Genomic DNA, 14,852 nt, shown 5'->3' on the forward strand with positions numbered 1-14,852 from the left:
AAAAGCAATTCTAACTCTATTACAATCTACCGGCTCGTCATAAACCCGTGATGCTAATAGATTCATTAGATTTTCTTCTACTGACTCGACAAATTCATCTTCCACAAATTCATCCTCAACTATCATGTTATGCAATATGATGCAAGTGATCATGATACTTTTAAGTATGGAACGCTTATGCATCCGAGCACCGTGGCGAATAATTGCACATCGAGATTGCAAGATACCAAAACACCTCTTTACATCTTTGCGATATGCTTCCTGTTTCTTAGCAAATAATTTATGTGCTTGAGTGGGAGGATTTGATAGTGATTTTTACAAATGTTGAATACCTAGGATATCCCATCAACAAGATAATAATCATTATTGTATCTTTTGTCGTTGACGTGAAACACCACCGTTGGGCTATCTCCTGCGATAACTTTATCAAATATGGGATATTGTCCTAGAACGTTAATATCATTTTGAGCTCCGGGGACAACGAAAAAAGCGTGCCACACCCATAGGAAGCGACGATCTCTAGAAATATCTGCAGGTGTTGGAGCACGAAGGTACTCTTTACCAAAGAGTCCTTCCACTTGCTGACAAAACTTTTTCATGCACTGAAGTATAGTTGATTCTCCCATTCTACATATTTCGGCACATTGATCAGCTGCTGCACCATAAGCTAGCATTCATAATGCGATGCAGCATTCATTTTTTGTTGGGGTAGCAACCCCAATAATCCAACCGCATCTGCTTTTTGATGCCAGTAGGAATCTTAAGTGCAAAGAGTTGTCATGACGCAATTAAAAACATGGGGGCGCATTCTATACCTTCGACGGAAGTCTTCAATGAAATAGGACGATCAACGAAGTAATCTTCCATGAAATATTTTCCCCTTGATAGCCTTTGTCTATGATGATTGGGAGATTTGTCGGGCCATGTGACGCGTCCTTGTGGTTCATCTATAGTGTCGATGAAGTCTATCACTATTTCCACTTCGGTGACATGGTATTCATGATTTCAGACTCTTCTTGACTGTGTTGTTGCCTCTGATTCAATAATCTTTTCAATGCATTCATTTCAACAAAAAATTATAATGATTTTGAGATACTATACACAGAAGATCATGTTATTATTTATGGATAATTTTTCTATCTACAAATTTAGATCAAGACACGTGTCATTACGTAATTCAACGAAAATCTTATCTAAATTTTTAATTTATCCACAACCTTATAAAAATCTAAAATTAAATTGCAATCTATTATTCGATATAATTTGTGGGACCATTAAATAATAGAGATGAACTTAATTTTATGATATAAATTTAAATTATTTATTTGATGAATAGTAATCAATGAATTGATGGAGTTTTACGGGTGCATAAAAATTAACAAAATCAATTAATTTATCGTGAATAATAATAAACTCCATCAATTAAATTCATGAACTGATGAATCAATAGATTTTGTGGGTACACATGCTCAAATATAGGATAGAGGGAGGGGAGAGACCAATAATATATTATGTTGTGCACCCCTAAAATCTTTTTTCTAATATGCCCTATGCACCATTTATTCTTAATTACTATAAAACCTCAATGGTTGGCCAAGAAAAGCTTCAAGTATAAAGTTAAAAGCATTTCATGGGGTTTGTTGACGGAGGAATCTGGTAACAACAAAGATTGAGGTTTCTCGCCGGAATTAAGATCTATGACAGTGGTTCTTCGCTGAAAAATCAAGCGGTGAGTGGTGGTTTGTGGTTGTTTTAGGCTGAGATTGATCAGGGTAAGTGGTGGCTCTCTTATCAGCTCTCAACTTCTTACCCCCTCAATGTGCCTACGTAACCTTTATATAGGGATCAAGCCTGACGTAGTTCTTGTGGAACAAGAAATCTAATGGGCTTAGACTTCTTATTCCTAGGCCCGGTAGAAGCCCATCCAAAGTCCGTCTTCCGCTAGCTTTAGGCATGTCCAACTATAAGGCCCAACCGCGAAGGCCCAAGGCTCTTCCGTAATCACAGGACTTCACGTATAGTGCATCTCCCTACGCAAGGATAACACCCCGCTACAGCTATTTCCCTTGATTTACGGACGCAGGTATAGCCACGGTTCACCCCAAGTATCGGACGCATCCCTGTCCCCCGAATGAGGATAACCCACCAGATAACAGGACAGGTGATCCCAATCTCTTGGGTGCAAAGTGCAGGATGACTCCAAAGTTCTCCAACGAGGACACCCGTTGGATACAAAAACAGAGTTCCCAAAGCACACACCAATATTAACCCTGCATCCCCAACGAGGACACCCGTTGAATACAGGAGGAGGCCTTCAATCATCAGGCATACCCCTGGAGGCCTTCAAGCTTTTTACGGACATCCCCCTCCTTGACCGTCTCAAGAAGGGAATTCTTCAAAGAGTACCTGCAACAAATACATTAGTAAAAATAATCTCTTCATGCAAGCTTTGCCATGAAATCACCATTGAGAATACATAGACCAAGCACGGGACGCGTCCTAAGACCCTGGGCACGTCCTCACCTTTATGAAGCCTGTATTGTCTCCTCAGAAACCGCTGTGCACAGCATTCCACTACACAGAACGCGTCCTAAGGAAGACAGGCGCGTCCTCCAGCTTCCATTGCCACTAGACCATAATTGCCTGATACTTTTCACCATGATGGACGCGTCTACAACGCTTGGGCGCGTCCTTCCCTAATTATGCACTCCCAAGCTTCGCCATCACCAGGCCATAAAACATCTTCTCAAATGTAGGCGCGTCCTCTATGCCTGGACGCGTCCTTACCTTTTAAAATGCAATACCGGTTTTGACTGTACTTAATCCGCATTTGACCCGAGTCAATCCAATGCTAAATTTTGGGTATAACAACTACCCCCAAATTCCATTTGCAGTTAAAAACAAAATTGGAATTTTTATCCTTAAATTCAAGCAACGAAATTTGGCTCACAAACACAGGACGCGTCAATTATTGAGGATGCCTCTTGCCTTCAGTTTATACTTGTGGCATATAGCTGTCCTCCATGTCAGCTATCCCTTCTTCTATAAATACCCTAAAAGGGAACTCCCATCATCATTTCTACCCTTTTCTCTCTCAGAAAACTGCCATTATCGCCGCCTTTAAACTTCAAGTTCAAAACTTTGACGATTCATCTAGCCATTTCTCGATTTCTCTAGGTCAATCCAACCCTCAACTTACGAGGTACGTAAATCATCTTTTGTATTCTTCGTTTCTACCTCGACTTTTCTTCATTCCCTTTTGTATATATATGTGTATGTATATGTAGAAACATTATATTTATCTCTTTTAATTCTCTAATTACATGTTTTTAAGTTTTTAGAGAACTTCCCCCAAATTGCTTATAACCGATTAGAATTCCCACGTATTCTGCTAGTTTAGGACACATCATCCTTAAAGGGCGCGTCTCGCTTAAGACATGTGTTTAAGTAATTTTAACCAAAGGTCACATAGAGGCAATGCCTTACTAGGATGCGTCATCATAGTACGTCTCCTGCGATAGATTCTTAGGAAGCGTCCTCGTACGTTTCCAATATCTTTCTCCCTCCCCCTTTTTTTATATGGACGCATCCTCAAGTTTTTCTTCCTTCTTTTGCAGCTGGAGGACGCATCTTCTTCGTCACCTTTCCATCCATTCAAAGTTCTCAACAAACGCCTTGGGATTTACTCCCCACACTTGATCTCTTTCAAACCCGATTTCCCTGAATTTCACATGCGAGTTCCTTCCTTAAAGCGGAAAGACGCGTTTTTGAATCTCTCAAATCAAAGCCTTCTATAATGTCTGATTTAAGTTCCGATTCTATGGATCACGTCCCCATAAGCTGTAGAATGAAAAATAAAGGATTCAAACGAAAAAAAACTCCAATTCTCAATGCTAGAGCTGCTATCGAAGATTGGACAGATGATGAAATTGTACCCACCACCAGCCAACTGCCTCTACGCATGATTACTTCAGATGAAGACGCGTCCCCTACTCAAGACGTGTCAGCTTCTCAGGACGCAGCTTCTTCACAGGACGTGGCTCCTTCTCAGGACGTGTCTCCTCTCAGCATAAGTGAGTTTGAAAAGAGGATTCCTGATCCCGAAAAGTATTCTGTGTCTTCTCAAAAATCTGATCCACCGCTCGAACACTGGGAACCCTCAAATGTTGAAGTGGATTGTGACTGGACAAAACTTGGTGCTCTAACTGAGGCAGAGAAAAATGCCCGAAGGAAAAAAGAAAGCAAGCTAGCTTGTGTTGCCCTTGACTCCACTGCAACTAACTTGGAAATTCAGTGGCACATGAAATACTACGACAAGGAGGGAATCTGGGCGCGCCCTCTTCGTAAAATGAGGCCACACATTTTCAATATTGGGAATCAAAGGATCCCTAGAATGGTGCTCACACCAAAACTGATTTCTCTAGGCGTGGGCGCGCCCTTGCACCCACACATCAAAAAGATTTTGAAGTGGTATGATGTTACCTCGGTTCAGTTGTCTCCAAACTCATACAAGCTAGCATGGGCTCTGTACATGATGTACCACAATCTTGGACTGGGTGCGCCCTCCATGAAGGAATTCAGCTTCTTTTACAGCATCGGAAAATCAATCCCTGGCTACCACTTCTTTATAGTCAACAAGTGGCTGAACAACAAGGCATTCAATGAAGGCAAGATCAGCCACGAGAGGGATTGGAAGGAACCTTTCTTCTATGTCTATGACGTCAAGAGAACCCGAGTTCGCTTCAACTTAGAACCAAGTAAGTGATTTCCAAAACATATCCTCATAGGCTTGATGCATCCTTTATTCTGGACGCGTCCTTTTTTTTCCAAATTTCCCTTTTTCTTTAACAAGTCCTCATTTTTTTATCTTTAGACAAGAGAGTTCAAAAGGAATTAACAGCAAAAAGAAAGAAGAGAGAAGATAAAGTACTCCAGTATGCAGAGAAACACTTCAACCTCAAAGACATGATCACAGAAGACAACCTCAAATTGGTGGGTGCGTTATCTGCCCGGGTTGGCTTTGTCTGCAAGTTCCGTGAATTTCATAATGGCGAACTTGTTCTCAGGGCCTTAGTGTCGCGGAAGTAATCGAGATTGACATTAGTAAGCAATTTGACTTAGAACAAGGTAAGTATATATGAGAGAGGATGCGTCATACTTTTTGGACGCGTCCAAAGCTATAGAATTAGCTTCTCATTTTTAAAAGTACCAACTCACCGACATTCGTAGGACACGTCATCTTTCTTTGACGCGTCTCGCGTATATTTGTCTTTCCTTTTACACGTGAAACTTAATCTGATTTACGGGTATTTCCTGCATATATGTCTTTGTTTTGGGCGCGCCTTAATTTCAGGGCGCGTCTTCCCGTAATAGTTGTGACTGACATTGTTAGCATGTCACTCATGTTTTCCTCACAATCCTCATTATAGTCAATAGGACGCGTCGTATCTTTAGGACACGTCATAGTCACACATTATGCATTTTTCATATCTTTGCATTCATTTTTCTTGACATATCTTCATGCATTTACATGTCTTTATATGCATTCTATTTGACATTTGCGCATTGACAATCTTTAAATTATGTTTGTGGCGCGTCCTAAGTTGTGACTGACATTGTTAGCATGTCACTCATATTTTCCTCATAATCCTCATTATAGTCAATAGGACGCGTCGTATCTTTAGGACACGTCATAGTCACACATTATGCATTTTTCATATCTTTGCATTCATTTTTCTTGACACATCTTCATGCATTTACATGTCTTTATATGCATTCTATTTGACATTTGCGCATTGACAATCTTTAAATTATGTTTGCGACGCGTCCTACTATAAGGACGCGTCTACCTTATTCAACTAATGTTTTTTCATGTTCATGTCACAGATATGGCTTCTCTCCCAAAAGGATTTTCTATTGGAGCTTCCAAGAAGCTGAGAACCAAGAAACAGGCCCCTGCAAAGCCTGATCCAAAGGTTAAGACCCCCACTCCTGTTGTGACTCCTTCCCCTCCACCAAAAATAATTGACACCACTGTGCTGGACATCCCTGAGAAGGAGGACGCGCCCAAAAAGCGCCAAAAGACACTGCCAGATGATCAATCTTTTGTTCTCTGATATCTGGGCATGCCCTCAGGTGGCCACTTTACTGAAGATGAAGTCCGAGGCTGGACATTCAGGACCGAGGAACAAACAGAAGAGGCCATGGTGAGAGCTGCAGCTGAACTTCATTTGCACGCCAGACAAAGTGCCAACATGGCTGCTAGACTCATGGCGCGTCTAGCTGCCACTGACACTGCAAAGAGCCAAGCTGAAGACAAGATAAAATCTCTGTAAAAGTACATTAATTTGCTTGCCCAAGAAAAGGATGCTGAGATCAAGCGCCTGCAGGAGGACAGGACGCGTCTTGAGGGTAAGAAAGTAGTGCTGGAAGGCAATGTCACCTCAATGGAGAAGGCTATGGAGAATGTAATCTCTCTGAATTCCACAATGCAGCTGGAGCTTGATACTTAGAATGATGACAGGCTGCATGGCTGGAAAGAGGAGAGGAAGTTAGTGTACCAAACTGTTTTTGCAGCCGGTTTTGAAGAATGGTGTTCTGGGTTCGTAGAAAATGACCCAGCATACATTTTTTCTAAGTTTGATGCAGACACCCAGACATGGGTAAATGAGTTAAGAGTCAGGGCTACAGATTCTATTAAGAGCAAAAGGATTTTTCTGGGCTTGGAGGAAGAGGACGCGTCCCCTGCTCCTTCTCCGCTTCAGACTCAACCTCCTCCTGCAGACAACCAAGACAAGCCTCAGGACGCGCCTCCTGCTTAGGATGCATCCTATATTTATTTATGGAGTTTTTACCTGAACTATTCTAAGGGTGCGGGCCCCTTGAAGCCTTGCAAATTATAATGATTACTTTTGAACTTCATTTTCCTGCACATTTTATGAAGCTTTTTCTGCCTTAATCATGCAAACTTTTACCCACTTGATTATTTTGTTATGTCATATATTTGGGCGCGTCCTACTATTAGGACGCGTCGCCTTTGGAATCTTGTTGTATTTGTACCATCATCTATTAAGTAGATGTCCTTCAAGGGTGCGTCCTCTTTAATTGGGTGCGTCCTTGGATCATCTAGATAGGATAGCATGATATTATGCTACACTTTTACTTTTTAGAAAAAAGCATAAAGCATGAGGGGCGCGTCCTACTATCTTGACACGTCTACCCTTTATTTTAGAGATATACTTAATCCCTCAGATTGGACGCGTCCTTAGTAAGGATGTGTCTTACCTTTTAGTTATGTTTTTGTCGTAATCAAAGAAACATAAAACTGAAGGAGCATCAACCAAGATAACTTGGGCGCGTCCTTGGAAATAGTATGCGCCTTAGTTCCATTTCTACCTTGATTTTGTTGTTCCTTTCAACAGTTACTGTTTCCATTAACATCTGTATAGAATTACCACTCAGGGCACGTCCTGTGATTAGGACGTATCATACAACTATGTAAATCAACAAATAAACAGCCCTTTGGAGAATTTTCAAAGTTTTTATTAATAATGCGCTCTGGTGTCAAAGGTGCACCAGTCCCACGGCTACTATGCTCTGTGGGGAATTTATTCGAAAAAATGATCCTTCAACTAGTTCTAAGGTAAGTAGTACATGCACTACCCCCCTAGGCTAGGAGGAATTTATTTTAACTCCAGTCTATAATCTGGGCACAGCCCTAAGTATATAATAAAAGAGGTACGTAAGGGGCCAAAGCCGTGCCTTACTGATAATACTTTCGGAGATATTCCGCGTTCCACGCTCGCGGAACCAGCTTCCCTTCCATATCCTCAAGGTGATAAGTCCCTTTCCACAAGATGGCCTTTATCTTATATGGTCCTTCCCAATTAGCTCCAAACACTCCATGTTGGGGGTTCTTCATGTTGGGCATCACCTTCCTAAGCACCAAATCTCCCACCTTCAGCAGTTGTCCCTTTACCTTCTTGTTATAATACCTCGCGGCACGTTGCTGATACAACCGCGACTACCGCATACTTAACATCCCCTTTAGCCTTGGGGAGCTCGCCAATAAGATCTATTCCCCACATGGCAAATGGCCAAGGGCTTACCATAGATGTTAAGAGCGTCGCTGGCATATATGAGTAGTTTGCAAAGCGTTGGCAGCGATCGCATGCTCTGACAAAATTCGCCGCATCTTCTTTCATCGTAGGCCAATTGATGGATTTTAATCGCAGCGGAGGCATGGTAAAACACTTTTACACATATAAAATCCAAATAAAAGCATATAAATCGTGGTAAAAATGTAAGGATCGATTACTAACCTTTAATATGCGATCCAAAAGCAACGTTCGGAGATCCTTAGCAGCTGCTCCTCAAACGTGAAGCACTCCATCGGTATCCACCAAGAAAACGACGCAAAGGAGGAGGAGGAGGTGGAGAGAATTTGGTTTTCTAAAAACTTTTGGGTTTTTGGGTTCTTATAAAAATAGGGTCTATAATAGTATATTTATAGGCAAAATTTTCAGCTGAAATTTTCCCATAAATATTATTATTATCCCATTTATTATTCTCATTAATAATTAAAACACCTTTTAATTATTAATCCTTTTTCTAAACACTTTAGAAATAATTCTCTCTCTTGATTTAATTTCCAAAAATTAAATCCTTAATTAATAATATTAAGAACTTTTCTTAATTAATTTATAATCAATTAAATCTCATTTAATCAATTATTAAATTTGCCAATTAATTATTTATTTCACAAATAAATAATTATTAGCCATTATTAATTAATTCCTCCACCATTAAATCATTCTCTTTTTATGGTGTGACCCTGTAGGTTCAATATTAAGCCGGTAGTAGAAATAAATAATAATAAAACTATTTTATCATTATTTATATAAATTCTCTAATTTATTAAATATGATTAATTAATTAATCACATTTATTCTACATCGTGAGGGATACTTCTCAGCATATCGCGACTATCCGGATAATATGAATTCACTGCTTAAAATAACAAGAACCTATTCAGTGAATAGTTACCGTACAATAAACTCCTTCTACCCTACAATGACCCGATTAAATACAAGGCATGGATCTCGTGTCAAGCCTATCTAATTCAATCACTTGCTTACCATTTACTATGCTTAGTTCTATGCAAATTAGAAACTCCTTTCTAATTTCATTTACTCTGGCCAGAGATTCCTGAACTAGCATAAGTGGATCAGCCTTGAACATTCGCTTCCTTCACTGGAAGGGGTAGATCCTTTATTGATCATACACTATCTTCGTGTACAAATTCCTATACCCAGTAGAGCCCTAATAATTGTCCCTGGAGACTAAGAACTAAACCAAAGCATAGTTCAGTATACACAAGATGACTATGATGACCTCAAGTCTAACGATACTTGTACAACTATCACTATGTGAACAACTGCTGACACGTGAGTGAACTCCATCAGTTGTTCAGCTCTACGAGTCATTTTCAGCTGTGCGAGTCATGTTCAGTGAACTTATTCTATAATAAGCACCTACATACTAGCTATAGTGTCATCACACAAATGTCTATGAGAACAGACATCCTTCATAATGAAGCAATCATAGTATGTACCGATCTCTGCGGATTATTAATTACCAGTTAGTAATCCTACGACCAGGAACTATTTAAGTTTAGAGTTATCATCTTTTAGGTCTCACTATTATGATCTCATCATAATCCATAAAAAGCTTTACTCTAAACTATGGTATATCTTATTTAAACACTTAAATAGATAGAGCCCGTAATAAAAACAAAACAAGTCTTTTATTAATATCAATGAAATCAAAACAGATTACATAAAAAGTTATTCCTAAATCCTAATACATGAATGGACTTAGGACATATTCCTTTCAATCTCCCACTTGTACTAAAGCCAATCACTCCGGTATCTAATACCCATCTAGTCTTTATGATGATCAAAGTGACTTTCAGAAAGTAGCTTTGTGAGTGGGTCTGCTATGTTGTTATGTATGTCAACTCTATTTCAATACAATACAAGAAATGTTACCGCGCTCCCACTAACCCTTTCGTAGATGCATGGTTCATCTACGTTTTTGATAAAATCAAACTCTTTGATTGTCTCATCAAAACGGATATTCCATCTATGAGAAGCTTGTTTTAAACCACATATGGTTCGCAGTATCTTACACACTAGGTTTTCATTTCCCTTGGAAAGAAAACCATCTGGCTATATGCCAGATCTCATAGTCGTAGTAAGCAGCAATCGCAAGCAAAATCCGAACTGATTTTAACAGGGCTACAGGTAAAAGGTTTCATCAAAGTCAATCCATTGCCTTTATTTGAATCCTTTTTCCACAAGCCTGGCCTTATAGGTCTCCACCTGGCCATCTGCTCCAATCATTCTTTCGTATACCGTATACATAGATTCCTTTTCGGATTTCATGGCACTATGCCATTTCTCTGAGTCAACACTACTCATAGCCTCATTATAGGTCACAGGGTCGTCATCATCAATGATCGACAACTCATTGTCATTCTCAATGACAAGGCCATATTACCTCTCAGGTTGGCGAGACACTCTCCCTGACCTACGAATGGGCTGTTCCACAGAAGGTTATTCAGTCAGAACAGGTGTTTCCACTTGATCCGTAGTAGTTTGTGCTTCTTGAACTTCATCAAGTTCCATTTTGCTCCCACTGTTTCCTTCAAGGATAAACTCCTTTTCCAAGAAGGTAGCATGTCTGGATACAAACACCTGATTATCGGTGTAAAAGTAATACTCTAAAGTCTCTTTAGGATATCCCACAAAACTACATTTTGCGGATCGATATTCCAGCTTATCTGGGTCAACTTACTTGACATAAGCTGGACATCCCCAAATCTTAACGTGTTTAAGACTCAGTTTCCTTTCTTTCTATATCTCATACGGAATTTGAGGAACATATTTGGAAGGCACCTTATTCAGTAAATATGCTGAGGTTTCCAATGCATAACCCCGTAGGAATACTGGAAGATTTGCATAGCTCATCATGGACCGAACTATGTCTAACAAAGTTCGATTTCTCCTTTCAGATACCAATCTGAAGGAGTCCACTGGGAGACTATACCATTTACTTTGAAATAATCTAGAAACACTCCATTAAATTATTCACCACCTCGATCTAATCGAAGAATTATAATACTATGTTTGGTTTGTTTCTCCACTTCATACTTATACTCTTTGAACTTTTCAAAGGCTTCAGACTTGTGTTTCATCAAACACATATCCGAATCTAGATCTATCATCTATGAAAGTAATGAAGTATTAAAATCCACCCATGGCTTGCTTAGACATTGGTCCACATACATCTGTGTGTACCATTCCTAGCAAATTTGTAGTCCTCTCTCCATGTTTACTAAATGGAGACTGCAGTGCCACTATGAAGTGAGATTTTCATCATCCCTTTTCTTTTATTAGTTTGTTCAATCTGAATTAAATTATGTCACATTTATACAGACCATTATTTAAAGTACCACGTCCATAAAGAATATTATCTCTAAGAATAGAACATTCATTATTCTCAATAATAAATGAAAATCCAGCCAAGTCTAACATTGTAATAATATTCCTCACAATCGAGGGAACAAAATAACAATTATTTAAAACAATAGTCTTGCCCGTAGGCATATTTAAATGAAATGATTCTACATCTTCAGCAGCAACTCTTGCTCCATTTCCCATCAGTAGAATCACCTCCTCTTCCTCAAGAGTCCTACTTCTCCTTGGTCCCTGCAACAAATTGCAGATTTGAGAACCACATGAGGTATCTAATACCCAAGTAGAAATTTGATTTAATGACATATTCACTTCTATCATGAACATACCTAAATCAGAAGCGGTAGTCTCACTACCCTTCTTCTTCTTCAATTCTGCAAGGTAAACCTTGCAGTTCCTCTTCCAGTGCCCCACCTTGTTACAGTGAAAGCAAACAACTTTGCTTTTGGGGTCTTCAGCTTTTGGTGGAACCGGCTTTTCTTCACCTACTTTCTTCTTCTTGGAAGAGTTCCTCTTCCTTTTCTTAGGATTGGAACATTCACCAATTAGAAGAACAGAACTCTTCTTAGGGGGAAAATTTGATTCTGCAGTTTTCAACATGTTGTGGAGTTCAGGCAGGCTGACATCCAACTTATTCATGTGAAAGTTCACAACAAACTGCGAGAACAAACTCGAAAGTGATTGCAAGACCAAGTCTTGGCTCAGCTCCCCATCCATGGCAAAACCAAGTTGTCCAAGACTTTCAATCAAATTGATCATCTTAAGTACATGGGCATTCACAGATGATCCCTCTGACATCCTACAACCGAACAGCTCCTTCGATATCTCATATCGAGCTGTCCTCCCCGCCACATCATACAACTCTTGTAGATGCATGAGGATAGTGTGAGCATCCATATGCTCATGTTGCTATTGTAGCTCAATGTTCATGGAAGCTAGCATGATGCATTGAGCAACATTTGCATCATCTATCCACCTACGATACACAACATGTTCATCATTATGTGCATCACTAGCAGGTTCAGTAGGCTTAGGTGAGTCAATCACGTATTTCAGCTTCTCAATTCTGAGAACAATTCTCAAGTTTCGAAGCCAGTCAGCATAATTAGGACCAGTCAATTTGTGAGCATCCAGTATGCTCCTTAGTGATAGTGCAGAAGACACAATGTATATTATAAATCTATAAATGATAAACACATAAAAACACTCAGCAAATATTTGATTTCATTTTAAAATACTATATGAATCGGGTCTTTATTCATAAGTGGCTCCCACTAGTTTATCTAATTTATTCAACCCCCTACGTGAAAAATTAAGCATTCATAATGCTAGTGGGAATAGGGATCCTACATTCCATTACACAACCCCGGCTGTGGCACGAAACGCCATGTAATGTTCAATAGGCAGACAACTCTTGTCAATTACATCTAATGTTATTCCCTAATCAAACTTTAGCCTCTTGAATAATTGAGTCACGGCTGTGGCACGACAAACTCAATATTCTACGTCAAGTCTAACCCAACATTCCGTACAGTTGAATCAGTCCCCAAAGGCCCACGGCTGTGGCACATACCGACCTTTAGATTCTTATTCAATATACACATCTCTATGTAATAGACAAGTATTTCTTATTTCGAAATCAAAGTCCTCGGCTGTGGCACGAAACGACAATGATTTAAAAATAAGAACTACTTTTTATCATGTTGGAAGGCTATGACCGACACAAGCCCGTTGTATCATTGGCCAATTACTACTTGATATTATTTAATTTTAGAGGGATTATATTACGTTACAATCATAATCATATTATAAAGAGATTCTTCCTTTTAAATTAAATATTTCAAATCAATAATCAATAATCAGATGATTCCCAGATCTGGTGGAGCATTGTCAAGAGGCGTCACTTAATAACCCTTTCTTACAGATAGAAATCTGTTGTTGACAGAATCATCCTTTCTCTCATATCGAAAATTCATATTCAATTACGTGTTTCACAAACACAAGAATCTCATGATTGTATTCATAATATTGTTATTAAAGTTATGAAATAATTTCACTATACTAGGTTGTCTAACAAACGCCTTATGTTCATTTAAGTTCACCTAAATATATCATCGCATGATAAACTAAGCATATATCACATATATAAACATGAATAAACATCAAGGTAGGCATGTTATATCATCTAGTACATTAGTCTAAGCATTATACATCTCTATGTATCACATGAAGCATTTAAAAGCAATTAAAAACAACTTTAAAACACTTTCGGAAATATAAACAGTTCAAAACTTTTATATAAACTAAAATTGATCACTCCATTAGATTCGTCTTGAAAAAACAAATCCAACGGTATATTGCACGCCTAAAACGGAGTTACAAAACTCCCAGAAAATCAATTTTAATGTAAACAGTCGGGCTGTAACGCGTTACAAGCCCTGTAACGCATTCCGGTGATGCGTTACAACCCTTTTAAGCCATTAAAAGGTGTAACGCATTCCGTGAATCCGCCACAAGGTGTAACGCATTCCCGGAATGCGCGACACCTTTTTTTTTCCTGCAGCAACCGCCGTCTTTTTCCTCGCACAATGTGCCGCCTGACATTCTCTGTTCTGGTCTGTCTTTTCCCGTGCAGTTAGCAAAAAGCATTCAACAGATGCTTTTCTTTACAGCAGCAGATGATACAAACATATATATATACTTTATATACATATATTTACTTATTTAATTATGAATTTTAATTGCAAGAATTTCAAAAATTTATAATAAAAAATCTATACATCATAAAATTATTAAAAAAATACCCAGACGATCTACAACACTTGTAGAACCCAGATCAACATTCAAAATTATTCTGAGAAACGATTTCTCATCATACAAAATTAATCCATGATATAAATTGTAAAAATCATAATTAATTCATACAAGCACATAAAATTCTCAAATTTTTACCACAGATCTATATGCATACAACCTATGCTCTGATACCAATCTGATGGATTTTAATCACAGCGGAGGCATGGTAAAACACTTTTACACATACAAAATCCAAATAAAAGCATATAAATCGTGGTAAAAACATAGGGATCAAATCTAACCTTTAAAATAATTCGGAGACAACGATCAGAGATCCTTAGCAGTTGCTCCTCAAGTGTGAAGCACTCCACCGGTATCCACCAAGAAAACGATGTTAAGGAGGAGGAATGAGGTGGAGAGAATTGGGTTTTCCAAACTTTTTGGGTTTTTTGGGGTACGAATAAAATATAGGGTCTATAATAGTATATTTATAGGCAAAATTTTCAGCTCAAATTTTCC

The 14,852-nt window shown here is 38.8% G+C and overlaps 1 protein-coding gene across 1 annotated transcript; it reads right to left on the reverse strand.

Annotated features, from left to right (window-relative positions):
• Positions 1 to 332: 332 nt before the first annotated feature.
• Positions 333 to 674, reverse strand: LOC141665778 (uncharacterized). Its single transcript, XM_074471759.1, has one exon. The coding sequence runs from the start codon at positions 672 to 674 to the stop codon at positions 333 to 335; it is 342 nt and encodes a 113-aa protein (XP_074327860.1).
• Between the last annotated feature and the right edge of the window lie 14,178 nt (positions 675 to 14,852).

The sequence above is a fragment of the Apium graveolens genome, chromosome 6, assembly GCF_009905375.1.
Source record: "Apium graveolens cultivar Ventura chromosome 6, ASM990537v1, whole genome shotgun sequence".
In the NCBI taxonomy this organism is placed as follows: domain Eukaryota; kingdom Viridiplantae; phylum Streptophyta; class Magnoliopsida; order Apiales; family Apiaceae; genus Apium; species Apium graveolens.

Coding starts and splice junctions, on each gene's coding strand:
- LOC141665778 (XM_074471759.1), bottom strand. CDS start 674: ATGCTAGCTTATGGTGCAGCAGCTGATCAATGTGCCGAAATATGTAGA.